General features: G+C 35.8%; 1 protein-coding gene across 17 annotated transcripts in view; it reads left to right on the forward strand.

Moving 5' to 3' along the window:
• CDC42BPA (CDC42 binding protein kinase alpha) overlaps window positions 1-14822 on the forward strand; it is a 334917-nt gene that overhangs the window by 262131 nt on the left and 57964 nt on the right. For 6 of the 17 annotated variants that reach the window (XM_055146939.1, XM_055146925.1, XM_055146934.1 and 3 more), the window contains 2 exons: window positions 5287-5325; window positions 13647-13751. The exons of 4 other annotated variants lie outside the window; for them this stretch is intronic. In XM_055146939.1, the coding sequence (XP_055002914.1) occupies window positions 5287-5325; window positions 13647-13751 (144 nt within the window). The remainder of the gene's footprint in view (window positions 1-5286; window positions 5326-13646; window positions 13752-14822) is intronic. 7 more of the 17 variants (XM_055146926.1, XM_012931996.2, XM_055146930.1 and 4 more) reach the window with 4 other exon arrangements.

Consider the following 14822-nt stretch of genomic DNA (forward strand, 5'->3'; position numbering starts at 1 on the left):
GGCAGGGTTTGAGAGACCGTATAGAGTGCCTGGGATTGAACCCAAGTCAACTGCATGCACGGCAAGTGCTTTATTAACTGTACTGTCTCTCTAGCCCCTTCCCTTCCTTCTTATATTTTCTTTAATTTGCTTTCTTGTTCATCATCAGTTCAGTTTCACTTAAATGCATCTTTTCATTTTCACTCATTCTTCCACCAGACGCCCCCCCACACACATACTGTGTTTGGGGGGACATATATACTATTTTCTATGAGCTTCTATATATATAGAGGGAGGCTTCCAAACTACTCATAGGTTATGTTTCACTGGTTGGCTGGATGTTTCATAGCGGGGATACTGTGATGATGCCGTGTTGCCTGAGATTATGCTCAGCCATAGATCTAACCAGGGTTGATTGAACCAAGCACTCTGCTTATACCTCTGACTCCTGTGCTATCTCTCCAACCCTCCCATCATAAATATTAATCACTGAATTGTTGAATCACATAGTCATTGAAAATTATTATTATCATTGTGAAGACTTAGAAGCATGCACACATTTTAAAACTATATTTTGGTTCTTTGTATTTGATAGCATAGATTTTTGTTTTTATTTAAACACTGTAATTTACAAAGTTGTTAGAATACAGTTGTTTCAGGCATTTAATATTCCAACACCAGTCCCACCACCAATATGTCCTTTCCTCCACCAGTGTCCCCAGCTTCCCACCCACTCCCCAAGCCTGCTCCCTTAGCATGTACAAAATTTACTTTATATTGCTTGTTCAACATATATCTCATAATGGTGTTGCTAAAGTCCCGGCCTGAGGATTTACTGAGTTTTTAGGTACAAGTTAACCCTTCCATGTCAGTGTTTTCACTCATTGAGTTTAGTGATCTTCTACCCAATTTTCCCTTCAAATTTTCTGTGCTGCTTCTGGGCTGTCAGCTCTGTATTATTTGGAGGTGTTGCACAGCTGCATATGTGGTGGCACACTTCGGCATATTATTTCCAGTTTTTGCTGTGAGTCAAATTTAATGTTTGTAGAAAACAATGGTATATATGATGGGTGTGGGTTTGTGTGTGGTTTATGGGTGGGTATGGATGTGTGAGAGTGAGTGAGAGATGTTCTTTTCCATTGCTTTTTTGTATCATCCTTTTCTATAGAAGACATAGAAAATACATGATTTTTAGTTAAACACTGAAAATAATATCACTATCATAATTTGGCATCATTTTTAGCTTTATAATGCCAAATGTGCAAAAATTATTTTGACTCAATTTTTGGTAAAATTATAACAAATTTAAAGCTGTTTATGCTCTCTTAGATTAGAAAAGTCCAGTTGGGATACCAAAAAACTAAAGATTTATCTGTTCAAGATTTAGCACTTTCTACACTTGTAATAATATTCTGTGTGCAATGATTGATACTAAAGTCATAGAATTAGGCCCCCAAATGTTTGTTTTTTATTTGAAAAAGTACAGCTGTGTGTTTCCAGTGTGATAGCAATAAACACTATTAAAGATATCTAGCTCTATTGTGGAATTTCAGAAGGATTCATTCAGTATTAATACTTTTTAAATGTACAGACTTTATGATAAAATCAGATGATATTTTCACTCTTAAAGATATAATTCCGCAGTGGGGAGTGGTCAGAGTGATAGTACTATGGATAGGCTAACTATCTTGCACATGGTCCACCAGGGTTCAATCCCCACACTCTTCTGTATGGACTCCAAGCCCTACCAGGAAAGATGCCTGAGTGCAGAGCCATGAGTAGGCCCTGAGCACCACTGGGTATGACCAAAATAAATCTATCTCTGATGGAAAAGACAAACATCTGTGTATGTAATTGTGATGCAGTGTGAGAAAGTATGGTAATAAAAGATATAGGTTGCATATCACAGGAATATAAGAGAGTGATATATGACTGAGAGAGAAGGTGATATATAACTGATAGGAGTGATAAGGATGTGAAAAGAATGCCTTAGCTAGGTTTTCACATATGAGTTTGGTCAGCAGATTAAAGCAGGAACTGTCTAGGAGGAGTATATTGAGGCTGTGACTCATACCTTGCTTATATAATCCCCCAGGTTTAGTCTTTGGTACTTAAGGGGGGCAAAAGACATATTCAATGGAATTAAATTCAGCTTTCTGAAAGCAAAACTAATGAAGCAGAGGTTTATAAGAAATTATTTTGAACTGCATGGGCTAGAAACAAAATGACTTTACATCCCATATTACGCAGCTTAATTTAATCAAGGCACACTGATAATTATTAAATGAGTTAAAGGAAAAGTAAGGTGATCTGCTTCATTTGGGACAAATTCAAATGAGGTGCCAGGAAGGATGTCCATGTGGACATCTTTGCAGATAGTTTCTGTATAGGAAATATAAGGAAGATGGGTGAGCTGACAATAGAGATTTGAAATCAGCTTATTCTAAAGGAAGAGAGATGTCACCAGAAGAAATTGTAGCATAAGAAATTAATTTGGAGAAGGAAGGGAGGGAGAGCAGGCAGGCAGGCCAGCTAAAGAACCGCTTCCACCTAACTCTCTCAAACAGCCACTCTTTAAGGATTAATTTATCTTTGTGTTCAGTTTGCAGTTATTTTGATATCCCAAACTTTAGGTGGTAACATTGAATTATGTATGTATACACATAAGCAGATACACATTTTAATTTCTGTTGTATTCATTTTACTTTGTACTTAAAATGCTTTTCTCATAGGAAGAGCATGTACATACTCTTCTACATTTCCTGACTGCAGTTCGATTTGTTTTTAAAATAAAATACTATGAACTTGCTATAAATTTGCAATACCGCAGAAATTTTTGGATAATAGTTTACACCTCAGACTGTATGTTATTTATCTCACCACATCCACCACTGAAGTTCCAGTACCAGTCACTATCAAATTGATAAGTTCCGCTCATTTTTACCATTTTTACCATCCTCCTCTGTTAAAAAACAGAAAATAATTCTTGGGCTCTAGAAAAGATGGTGAACTCATTTACATTTATATGACATTTACCCATCTTTGTATCCATCTTCTTCACTATATTTCAGTTGGATAAACTATAAATAATTCCACTTTCCTTCAGAAAGAAAGTGAGGATGGAGGATTTCTCTCAATCTCTCTACCATCTCTCACATTGAGAAGAGTTGGAAAACTTAAATTCCAAGAAAGAAGGCTCAGAGTCATAGTGTAGCAGGCAGGGTAATTGCCTTGCAAGTGGCTGACCCAGTTTCAATCCCATAATCCCATATGGTCCCCTACACTCATCAGGAGTGATCCCTGAATGCAGAGCCAGGAGTAAGCCTGAGCACCTCTGAGTGTGGCCAAAAATTTTAAAGCTCCAAGAAAGGGAGGAAGATTCTCAGAAAAGTGACATGACAAAAAGGGATACAGGTATTGAGAAGGAATGGTCAGCCGCCTCGGGAACAGCTGAGATGATAGGATAAACAGGAAGTGCTGATTATATCAGCAGTATCATTGGAAAAAAACAAAAGTCAAGTTGTGTTATATTGAGGAGTAGACTGAACTGAAGCTAGACACAAGAAGCTCTTGCCTTTTGAAAAAGTCTGACAGTAGATTTGAATGCTAGCTCCACCTGTTTCAGTTTTGCCATCTTTGGCAAGTTGTCTGTTATCTTCATATTTAAGATGGAGATCATAATATCCTGCCTTACAGGGGTTTCTATGTGAATTAAAGTGTGAACGGGCGCATATGCTGCCTGAAACCCATGTGCTGCTTGTGCCCACGTGGCCGAGCACATGTGGTGCCCAAGCACATGTGCCGCCCACATCTCCCCGCCTTGAGATGTGTACTTTTATGCTTTCGTGTCCAGTGCTAGGATGTGTGTAGAGCTTCCTCCACCCTTGGAGAAGCCCACATTCTCTCTTGAGCGTGTTACTCCTACTGTTTTTCTTTTCCGCTTATTCCTTCCTCCTTCCCTCAAAGCCCTCTAAATAAAATCTGTTTACTTAAAAAAATAAAGTGTGAACGTAAAGTATTTTGAAAAGTACCTAATTATATGCATGATAAATGTAAATCATTATCATTATTAAATAAGGTTGAAATGATAGCTCTAGCCAGGGTTTAGAGTTCTAATGTTTGATTTGCGAGGCAGAGGAGAGTGAGAGAGGTATTTCCTAATTATAACAGGGATATATGCCATTTATGAGCCTCTTACATAACAGAAGACTCACTGGACTAAGGGCCAAAAACTTGTTTTGAAATCTACATTCTTTTAATCTCTGATTGCTGTTCATTCTTAGTGATAGTATTCACGTCACTTTCCACTTTAGTTCCCTTTGGAAAGAAGGAAGAGTTGCTATTATAATCTGCTGGAATTATTCTAAAGATAAAACATCCTTTAAAAGGATATTACCTATCTTCAATGTCTTTTGCTAAAATCGCCTATATTGTGCAGATTTCATTTGTAAATTCTCTGCTCCAGGTTCTGATAAAAAAATCTCACTTATTCCTTCTCCAGGTTTCTGTGCAAACTTTGTATACATCCCTATTAAAATAAATGCCACATTGTTGATGGCATTGCTGTCATAAGCAATTGAACTGGTATGCCTTCTTAATTTTTTAAGAGTGCTAATGCTTCCGTAAATGTTATGTTGAACTGAATATAGGAAGTTATCCAGAAAAAAATTGGGTTTGTAAAGGTCTGCAAGATCACAAAGTTTCAAAATGTGAAAAAATATTGTGACATAATTATTAACTACTTATAAATGTCATTACTTTTTCCTGGTTTCTTGTTTAATGTTAGGTGAAATCCCTCTTTTGACAGTCTAATTAATAAGGATGGGCAGGATTATTGAAGTAATGGTCTTAATCCATTTTGAATAATTCTGAAGGTTTATTTTAGCTCTGGCTTAATAGGACTGTATTTGAAAAGAGTAAAAGTTTCTGAAGCAGGACTAGTTTCATTAAATACTTAATGCCATTTAAATAAAATGTTCAGAACTTTGTGTTCTCCTGTCTCAGGTTGCCACAACCAACCTTTCCAGAAAAGAACCTGTCTGAAACTTGATGGCTGATTTTTTTTTTGAGGATCATTCTTTGTGCACAGTTTAATGAGAAATATATTACCAATTTTAGATCTAGTCTGAGCACCTGTTTCTATACTGTCCTTTGCTTTATTTTTTTCCCATGAAAATATGTGTACTTTCAATCTACCCAAAATTGTGGCTGTACATGTATGTTTTTATTGTCTGTTAATACAGTACTAATATTGGGAGTCATGTGTGTTTATTTGTAACATGTGGTATTCTCCTTTCTTTGTTGAAGCGCTCTCCGTCCTGTACTCCAGCTAGCAAAGGCAGACGTGTAAGAGACTATTGCACTGTGTGTGCCCATCCCGATGTCCTCTGCCCCATCTCTTTATTCTATTTGCTCGTGGTTGCAGAACACGCTAACGTTTTTGTGGTGTATTCTTACACTTATTGCATGCTGTGTGCCGCTGCTCCTGCTGTTGCTACTGTGCTTTTCTGTATTTTCTTTTTACTTTTTTCTTTTTTGGCTTTGGCCGCAAAGCTTTAGGAATGTTCATTTAAAGTTGTGTTATCAAAGTACTAGAATTATAATTTGTGGGTTTTTTTTTACATTTTGATTGGGTAAAAATGACACAAAAATATACCTCAGAAATTGACCAAGTACAAAGTTCTAAGTAAGCCTCTGATATAATGCAAACATGAAACATCTTCCTATACTAAGACCCACTCATTGTTTCTCAGTCTGAAATGCACCAGCTACCACCTATCCTACAAGATTCTGATAAGCTCAGAATTGGGGAAGCTCTGGAAAGATCTCTTTTTATCTACTTTCATTCTAGCACTATACATGAGAAACAGTGGGCTAGCTGACATTGTTTGCTCTGGTTTGCATATACGATGTTAAATAGTATTAAAAAGGAAAGTGTGATAAAACAAAATTTTTATCTTCCACCTGTCAAATTCATTGCCATTGGTATTCATCAGCATCTTAAACCCAGGATTCTTAGATGTGGAAAGTTCAGGAAATTCTTGGGTTCATGAGGGCCTATGAAGGTAGAGGGTGACTCACTGCTTCCTGTGTTCTTAACTTTTGCTGTGATGAAGGGTTAATTGTAATATAATATGACTAACCCAATACTACACATTTTTAAACTATTGCTTAATGACTGTGCAGTTCAGATACCAATGATGTGATCAGTAGAATGCCAAGTTCAACTGTCACTATATTCATTAATCAAGTTTATTAAAAAAGATTGCTGGCTCAATTGATTTCTTAATAATTTTGATATTTGTACAGTTAAGACATTGAGTGGATTTATCAGATCAGTCCATATTATATTACCTCTAGAAAGGAAGCAATACATGTTATGTCCCCATTTACATTTGATTTGTCATTAGTCTGAATTGGCTGAATTTTGAACTCTATGATTTTTTTCATCAGGTTATAAGGTATGATTAGATTTGTTAAAGACTGCTTATATCTTACTTGCAGACTTGGTCATTAAGAACATTTCTGTAAAATTTTGAAATAAGTAGAAAATAATTTAGAGAAATAGATGATAAAATATTTCTACTCTGAAGTCTGGCTTTACTGTAAAGAATGTAAATAAGCCACACTTAGCTGAAACCTATTGATAGAATTTCTTTTCACATTAACAGCCGACTTGATAATTTCCTTTCCAGGTTTCCCTTGCCTTTCTTTTTTGTATAGTAAAATTTCCTACAGTCTCAAAAACCAACCACTGGAAAGTGGCAGTTTATGTAAGGGAAATGATTAGAGAAATAGTAGTTATTCAGGAGTTACTTGGAAACATTGTGATGGAATAGTGAGGAGTCTCAGCAGTCCTGGGAACAGTGTGTATTCAGTAGCATACAGATAATAACCATTCAGGAAATAACCTTGAATCTGTTGGTAGCTTACAGTTTTATGTTCAATATTAGTGATTTTTCTAAGAAAAAAATGTAATTTTATAAAATTAAGTTTCTTTACCTGAGATTTTATAAAAATAAAGCATTACTCTATGAATGTTAACTTTTCTTTAGTGTGCTATAGAGTCTTGTTTACAGTTTGAACACTGTAAATGAATTTATAATTTGAACACTTAAAAGATGTAGGTCATATAATTAAGCATAGTATAAAAACTATTTGGTATCAACACTGTTGTTAATATCTTAATGCTATTAACTGGACCCAAGCAGTTTTTTGTCAGTAGAAAACATGAGTCTCTCAATTTATTTCTTTAGAATTTGGATCAAAGATTATAAATAGACATCAGGTGATTAAACTTTTTATGTTTTCTTAGGACATTTTCAGATTCTTAAGAGTAAGTATTCAAATAAGAATAGATGCTTGTGGGGCTGGAGCACATCCGGTAGCCTTGCACGTGCCAACCATGGTTCAATTCCCAGCATCCCATATGGTCCCCCAAGCACTGCCAGGGGTAATTCCTGAGTGCAGAGCTAGGAGTAACCTCTGTGCATCACCGGGTGTGACCCAAAAAGAAAAAAACAAAGAATAGATGCTAGTAAGATTAGATAACTAGTCATAACATTCAGTCATTTATAATTTTATAGTGATAAGGTATAGTTACTATTTTCCAATGAAAACATTTTATGTTGTTGTTTTTATTATAAACTTAATGATTTAGTTATCACTAAAAAGTTGTATTTTTTAGTGGTTTTGAACATAAAACATTGAATTATTTGCTGTTTTGTTTCTAAAATACTTTTAGCCTGATGCTAAAAAGTAAAACTAATAAACACTGGCTATGTTTTATAAATTGTTAAAATACAAAAATAAAAATATAATTGTTATTTTTCCAATATGAAACAATATGTTACCTATCTTTTAATCTGCATCAAATCCCTATCAAATCTTGGTACTCTTTACTTAAATTTCTTTAAGTAAATTTCTTTTGAGAAGTTTTAAAATTTTTGTTTGGGAGCACACCCAGCGATATTCAGGGATTACTCTCGGCTTTGTGCTCAGGGATGAATTCTGGTGGTGCTTAAAAGACCATAAGGGGTGTCAAAGGTAGAACTTGGTTGACCTTGCAAGGTAAGCATCCTGCCTGCTATACTATATCTCTTAGCCCAATTATGAGAATATTTTGATCTTGCCTCTAGTCAATTTGCAATCACTTTGGAATGAAAAAGGCCCACTAGTAAATTTTAAATATCAGTCATTTTTGTTTTTGCTATTTAAGACCATATTTTGGGAACTTAAGGAATTCTTGATAGGTGGGTCACAAATCAGATCTTATGTAGGGAGGGAGAAACTTGCCTTACTATTCTACTCAAAAAAATTTGGATCATTCATTTGAAAAACTAATCAGGAAATATTGTCAACTTTTTACTTGAAATTTTATGTGTCGTGGAGAAAACTGTTGATACTCAGTCCTTTCTGCTTTATAGCAGTAGATAAAAATAGCATTTGGTGATAGTGGATGCCTCTAACTCCTTTTTACAGAATTACTAGTTTAAATGTATTAGTTAGAAAAAAGAATGAGTCCACAAAATGTAGAAGAAGTCTATGTTTACTTGGGTATTCCTTATTCTCAATAGATTAGTGTTTTTAAAATAATATTAGATATTTATTTCTTTTTACTATTTTCCTTTGTTATGATTTTTTATTTTTGTATTCTTGTTGAATTACAATACCTACTATTGATATAAATGAAATTTATTAGCTTATCCTACAATATTCAAGTCATTTTTATATTTAATGCTTTATTTTTTATAATAGAAGTTTTAACTTACAGTTTAAATATATTAATAGTTATATTTGTAATGATGACAATAATTAATGTTATTAATTGCTTTGCTATCCTGTTATAGTTGAATCATTGCTAATTATTTCAGTTAATTTTAGGCTATGTATCACAGAACATAATCATTGAAAATTGTGAATATTGTTTGGTTTGGGTATTATTATAAAAAAGCTATTATTTACAAAAATAATTAGTAAGCATGCAAATAGAAATAAAATTAATGACATTTTAAAAACTATAGTCTGTGACAAGAAACATAGCTCAATGAACTGGAATGCATGCATTGTATGCTCAAGGCCGAGGCTTAATCCCCAGCACTCCGTGGTTCCCTGAACACTGCCAGAAGTGACCTCTGAGCACTAGACCCTTGAGCACCACTGTGTGATTAAGAAAACAACCAAAAACTCAATACCTCAGTCCTGTTGATAGAAAATAGTATCAATATAAATGCGAAAACTTGTAAGTAGTATTGTATTATTATTTTTACCTTTAAACCCTCTTGTAGAATTGTTTACATTGGCAGGAATCTGAAATATTAAAATCTAATTAGCTGAATTGTTGGATTTATTTTTTGGTGGGGTTCTCCCAAACGGTACTCGGGGTGAACCAGGCCAGCTAATACTGGACTTGGCAGTGCAGGCCTAATGACTTAATGCCCAGCCCAGTGATTTGGTACTAGAAGCCACCAGGGCCATACCAACTGGTGCTTACTTAGAGTATGGGGTAGTGTTGTGGTAGGGGGTGATTATGCGAAGCCAGGAATTGGACTCAGGCCTTGTGCATGCAAGGCATGTATTCCAGTCCTATACTCTTATCTCCCCAACCTGGTAGAGCCTTTCAGAATATTTGGATGTGGTTTTAAGTTTAATAGTAGAAACTTTTCAGTAGGATTTGGAGAGGGCCCAGCAGACTAGAGCACATATCTTATGTGTTTATATGTGCAGGGTCTGAAGTTCTGTCACCAGCACTACCTGGGTCCCTCCTCACACTGCTAGGAGTGATATCCTAGTCCCCTGAATATTTTTTGGGGAAAAAACCCACCAAAAAGATTTTCCACTTTATCTCCTCAGCATAGTAGTGCCTTCCAAAATATTTGGATGTGGTTTTAGGTTTGCTAGTAGCAACTTTTCAGTAGAGATAGAGATGGCCCAGCAGACTAGAGCACAAGTCTTGCATGTGCAAAGCCCTAAATTTATTCAGTCCAGCACTGCATGGCCCCTCTCCACTCTGCTGGGAGTGATCTTCTAGTCTCCTGAGCATTTCATGGGAAACTCCAATCCCCCACCCATGTTTTTTTCTACAATGCATTTATTCATCTTTGCCAAAATTTGCTCCTTGAGAAACACACTTTTAAAAAAATAGTAGTATTTTTTAAATTCATTATAATTCACTTTATCCAAAAATTAAGAAATTTTTGTAAATGACATTCTTCATTTTTTTTAATATGTTCAATTCATGCCATCTCAAAATAGTATTTCTTTTTTAGCTACTTATTTAAAAAAAAATCAGAGGGAATAGGATCATATCCAGTGATGCTCAGGGCTTGCTCTTACCTTGGGGCTCAGGAATCACCCATGGCGTGCTCAGGGGACCATATGTGATGCCAAGGATCAAGCCAGGGTCAGCTGCATGCAAGGCAAACACCCTACCCCCTGTATTATTTCTAAGGCCTGCCATTCCTTTTTTAAATAAAAAACTAACTTATTTTTATTTGTCTGTTGGAATTTTTATTTTAAAACCACATTGCTTGTAAATTTAGTATGGCAATTTTCATTACTGTTCCAGTTAGTATAGATTATCTTTTAATTAAATGTTATACAGTCTAAATAACAAGTTTTTACCTCATTCAGTCAAGAAAACAATTTTAAATCTGTTCTCATTCATACTATTATTTTATTTTGTTAGAAACAACATTTCGTAAACAGTAGTTCTTCAGTATTGCCAAGTTCTTTAAGAGTGACTAATTTGTGTCATTACAGGTTATTAAATTGTGATTGAGCAGTTTTCCTTTGTCACATTTTTAGAGCATTGTGAAACATGCTGATAAATGTTTTAGGAACTGACAGTGAGACAGGGGAAGGCCTGTCCTTTTAGATTTGAAATTTTCATAATGTAACACACACCCCATTATGACATGCATTCTGATTTATGTGCAAGAAAGTATATGAGAAGTGTACTCCCTTCTCTCACCCTGTATGTTCACATGGACCAAAGAATGACCTGCTGTCAAATATCACTCAATACTATTGAAAATGAGCCCCTTCCTTTGTCATTTTGAAGGGTTTTATTTTTTAAGTAAAAAAAAAAGTTTTTCTATAACCTGGCCATCCAGTTATTAAGTATTTGGATCCAGAAATATAAAGCCATCGTAGGTATTCCATTCACAGCATTGTCCTTCACACAGGATCCTTCACTGCAGCCTTCTAATCAGACTGTGCATTAAAGGCTTTGTGTGAGAGATCAGAAACATATCTTCTTAAAAAGATCCAGATCCCCCATTTGGACACTTCTTTTAAAAACTGAGACAGAGCTAACTCTTGATTATTTGAATAGTGGAGTATATTTTTTTAATAGAGGCCACAGCTGGTGGAGCTGGAGATAAGGAGGTAGGAATACTCAATGCTGGAGGGGAGGGGCAGCAGGGCCTAACCCAGTGGTGCGTGTGGGCTCAGGGAATGCTAAGAATAGAACTCAGGGCCTTGCACATGCCAGGCATCGATGCTGCTAATTGAGCTCTCCCAAGCCCCGGCTTTGACATATTTCAAGTTTTTACTGTAAAAATTATCAGTACTACTTTGCTTATTAATTTCAGTATAGTTGGCCCCCATAGATTATTAATTGGTTTGGCGTTTATAAAATCTTATGGAAATTAGAAGAAATTTTTAGAAAAGGAAAATCATTTCTGCCTTATGGGTCCTATTTCAGATAAAAAATTTTAACCGGTTACTTTCTCTGTGGCTATTCTGAGTGAAATTGTGAAATTTTTCTTATGAGTCCCATTTTCTTTTTTCTTCTACTCTCTAATTCCTGGTAAAAGCTCACTGGTAAGAAAAGCGTAGAACTTAACTTCCGTGCTCACGTAAATTGGTTTGAGTACCTCTGCTTAGGAGACGCAGCAACAGATCTAGTACTGAGTTTAAAGTCAAGAGATGGTATTCAAGCCTGGCTCTTTTCACTTATGAGACATACTAATTTATGAGTCAGCTACATCACCTCCAAACAGCTGGTATACTTCAGTTTATTAGTTTGGGGTATTTTAAATATTACATGATTTGTAGGATTGGAGCGATAGCATAGCGGGTAGGGTGTTTGCCTTACACGCAGTCGACCTGGGTTTGATTCCTCTGTCCCTTTTGGAGAGCCCAGCAAGCTACTGAGTATCTTGCCCGCACAGCAGAGCCTGGCAAGCTACCCGTGGCATATTAGATATGCCAAAAACAGTAACAACAAGTCTCACAATGGAGACGTTACTGGTGCGCACTCGAACAAATCGAACAATGGGACGACATTGCTATGACAGTGCTACAGTGCTACATGATTTGTAGCCATCAGTAAATAGCTATTCTTCCAAGTCCCAATGCTCTCACTGAGACCCTTCTTCTTCCTCTTCTCCTGAATCCAGTAACTAAAGGTCGGTCTCAGGCCCCATTGGTGACTGATTAACCCCACCAGTCTTGCCTTGTGCATTGCCAGAATTGCCATGTTCATTGCCCTGGGAGGCCGTAGGTGGGTACAGAAAATGCCAACTACAGGCTTGATGAGTACCTAAACTAGTAACCATAATACTGATAATGAAGGGAAAAAAATTTAATTCAAATTTAAAATTACTTAAGTTGATGCTCTTTTTTACTGATGTGTTACCTTCGATCTAAGCATTGTTCTTGCTCTACACAGTCAAAACAAATTCCATAACTCTTTTCCAAATTGCCTTCATTGCCCTTCATTTTTAAAAAATCCTAGTAAATTTTAATATTGCTAATATATCATCAGTCTGTGTACTCCATAAGTTTTTTATTTTTAATGGGATAGGGAGGTGTTTCACGGAGTGCTCAGGAGGGCTTGGGTTCGGGGAGGTGAAAGGAGCCTCCTAGCAGTACTCCGCTAACCAAATTGAAGGTTCAATATGACGGCCTGTGGATAGTTGTTCTCAGACCCTGCAGTGTCCAGGATTACCTGGCCACCCCAGCAGTTCTCATGCTCTCCAGCGCTGCACCCACTGATAGTCCAGTAGACCAAACAGTGCCTTGAACCAAGGGTTGGCCTCATGCCAGACATGCAACTCAACCCCCACTCTAGCACTCCCCCCTTCTGTAATTGTAAAGTTTTTTCTGCTCAGTTTTAATCCACCAACGCCTTTTCAATTTTTAAAACTATTTGGCTAGGAGAGTACAACTTAATGTAATATTTCTACTGCTATTAAATAAAAAGCATTTATCTTTAGAAACAACCACAAAGCCGATAGGTTCATTTATTCACTTTTATCTAGCACTAATAGAGAACTAAGTTTTATTATCCTCAAGGACAAAATTGTCTTTAATCTGTTGTATATACTCTTACTTATTTCACGTGTATGATTATTTTGGGGAAATACAGAAGTTACATGTGGAATACAAGAATATACTTTTGACATCAGTGCTCAAAATCACACCAGCAATGAAGAGTGGAGCATTTTGTTGACTGCCGGTATTTTAATCTTTGATGTACATTAAAGCTAGTGACTGCTTTTGTATGACACATCCCTAATGTAAATATTCAAACTAAAGTTTGTTAGTCGTCTTCCTCAAGAAATGTTTTCATGATCATGCCTTACAGAAAGTTGCTAAGAGCTGCACATTGTTTAAAAGTGATTTCTTGGGTTTTTGTTTTTCCTAACTTATTTTCCTAGACTGATCCCGTTGAGAACACACATGTACGGAATCCGAGCGTCAAGTTTTACATCCAGTCAAGGTCCACCTCTCCTTCCACATCTAGTGAAGCTGAGCCAGTGAAGGTGCCTTATTGGAGCAGTCTTGCTCCTCAACTTTACACTTGTGTCAGGAAAGAGGGAATTGCCAAAACAAGTGAAATTATTCATCTTTTAATCTAATAAATTGTCTAAATAATTCACAGTATATTGGAGATCAGTACATTTATTTAACTTGGAATTTAAAACTAAAGTAGAAAATTGTCCCTCCAAATTTATCTTAAAATAGGCCAAAATTAGGTGTATTATTAAAAAATAATTATCTTAATTAAAGAACTGTATAGTACAGAGACTTACCAATTTGGAATTATTAGACACTCTGTAGAACGTGGCAATGCCAGGTGCCGGTCTCATTTTTATTCTATCTAATTAGATGTGGCATAACATGTGTACATCATAAGTAGAGCTTAAAATTGGCATCAGTGGCAACCAAATTGATTATTCTAACTGCTAAATCAGCAGTAGGCATCCATTGAAATCATACCCTTTTGGAGAGGCAAGGAAGGCTTGCTGGGGATTAAACCTAGGGCCTCATCAATGCAAGGTGTGTATTCCATCACTGCATTACATTCCTGGCCTAAATCATATCCAGTACTAATATAAAAAAGAGCAGTTTGTAACACCAGTCAATGATAATTAATCAGCGAGCTAAGCCATTTTCTCAAAAGAGACTATTTCCTCAATAAGTCAAAAATACATATATACCTATTTTGCCATCCTGTGTCAAGATGAAGTTTATATTTCACTCCACCTTGCAATTCTGACACAGCTTATTTTATCTTGCTTGTTTTATCTCAAGAGTTGTGTCTAGAGTTCCAGTAGTCCAGTTTAGAAAGTTCTTTTAAATAAAGTGTGAGTTGTTAAATTCTGGTTTGTTTATTTTTGCAACCCTATGGTTCCTCAGACTGGTTAAATTGATAAAACCCTTTTCCTTTTATTATTACCATTTAAAATATATTTTGAGTTTAGCTTTTTATTGTGGTATAACTTTTAAGCTTACAAAGATAATATATTAAACATCCATGTAACCACCATCTACATATTAAATATGTTTTGCCCATTATTTTTCAAATTAGAATTGAAAGATGGAAAATCCAC

Source organism: Sorex araneus, chromosome 9 (genome assembly GCF_027595985.1).
Source record: "Sorex araneus isolate mSorAra2 chromosome 9, mSorAra2.pri, whole genome shotgun sequence".
NCBI lineage: Eukaryota > Metazoa > Chordata > Mammalia > Eulipotyphla > Soricidae > Sorex > Sorex araneus.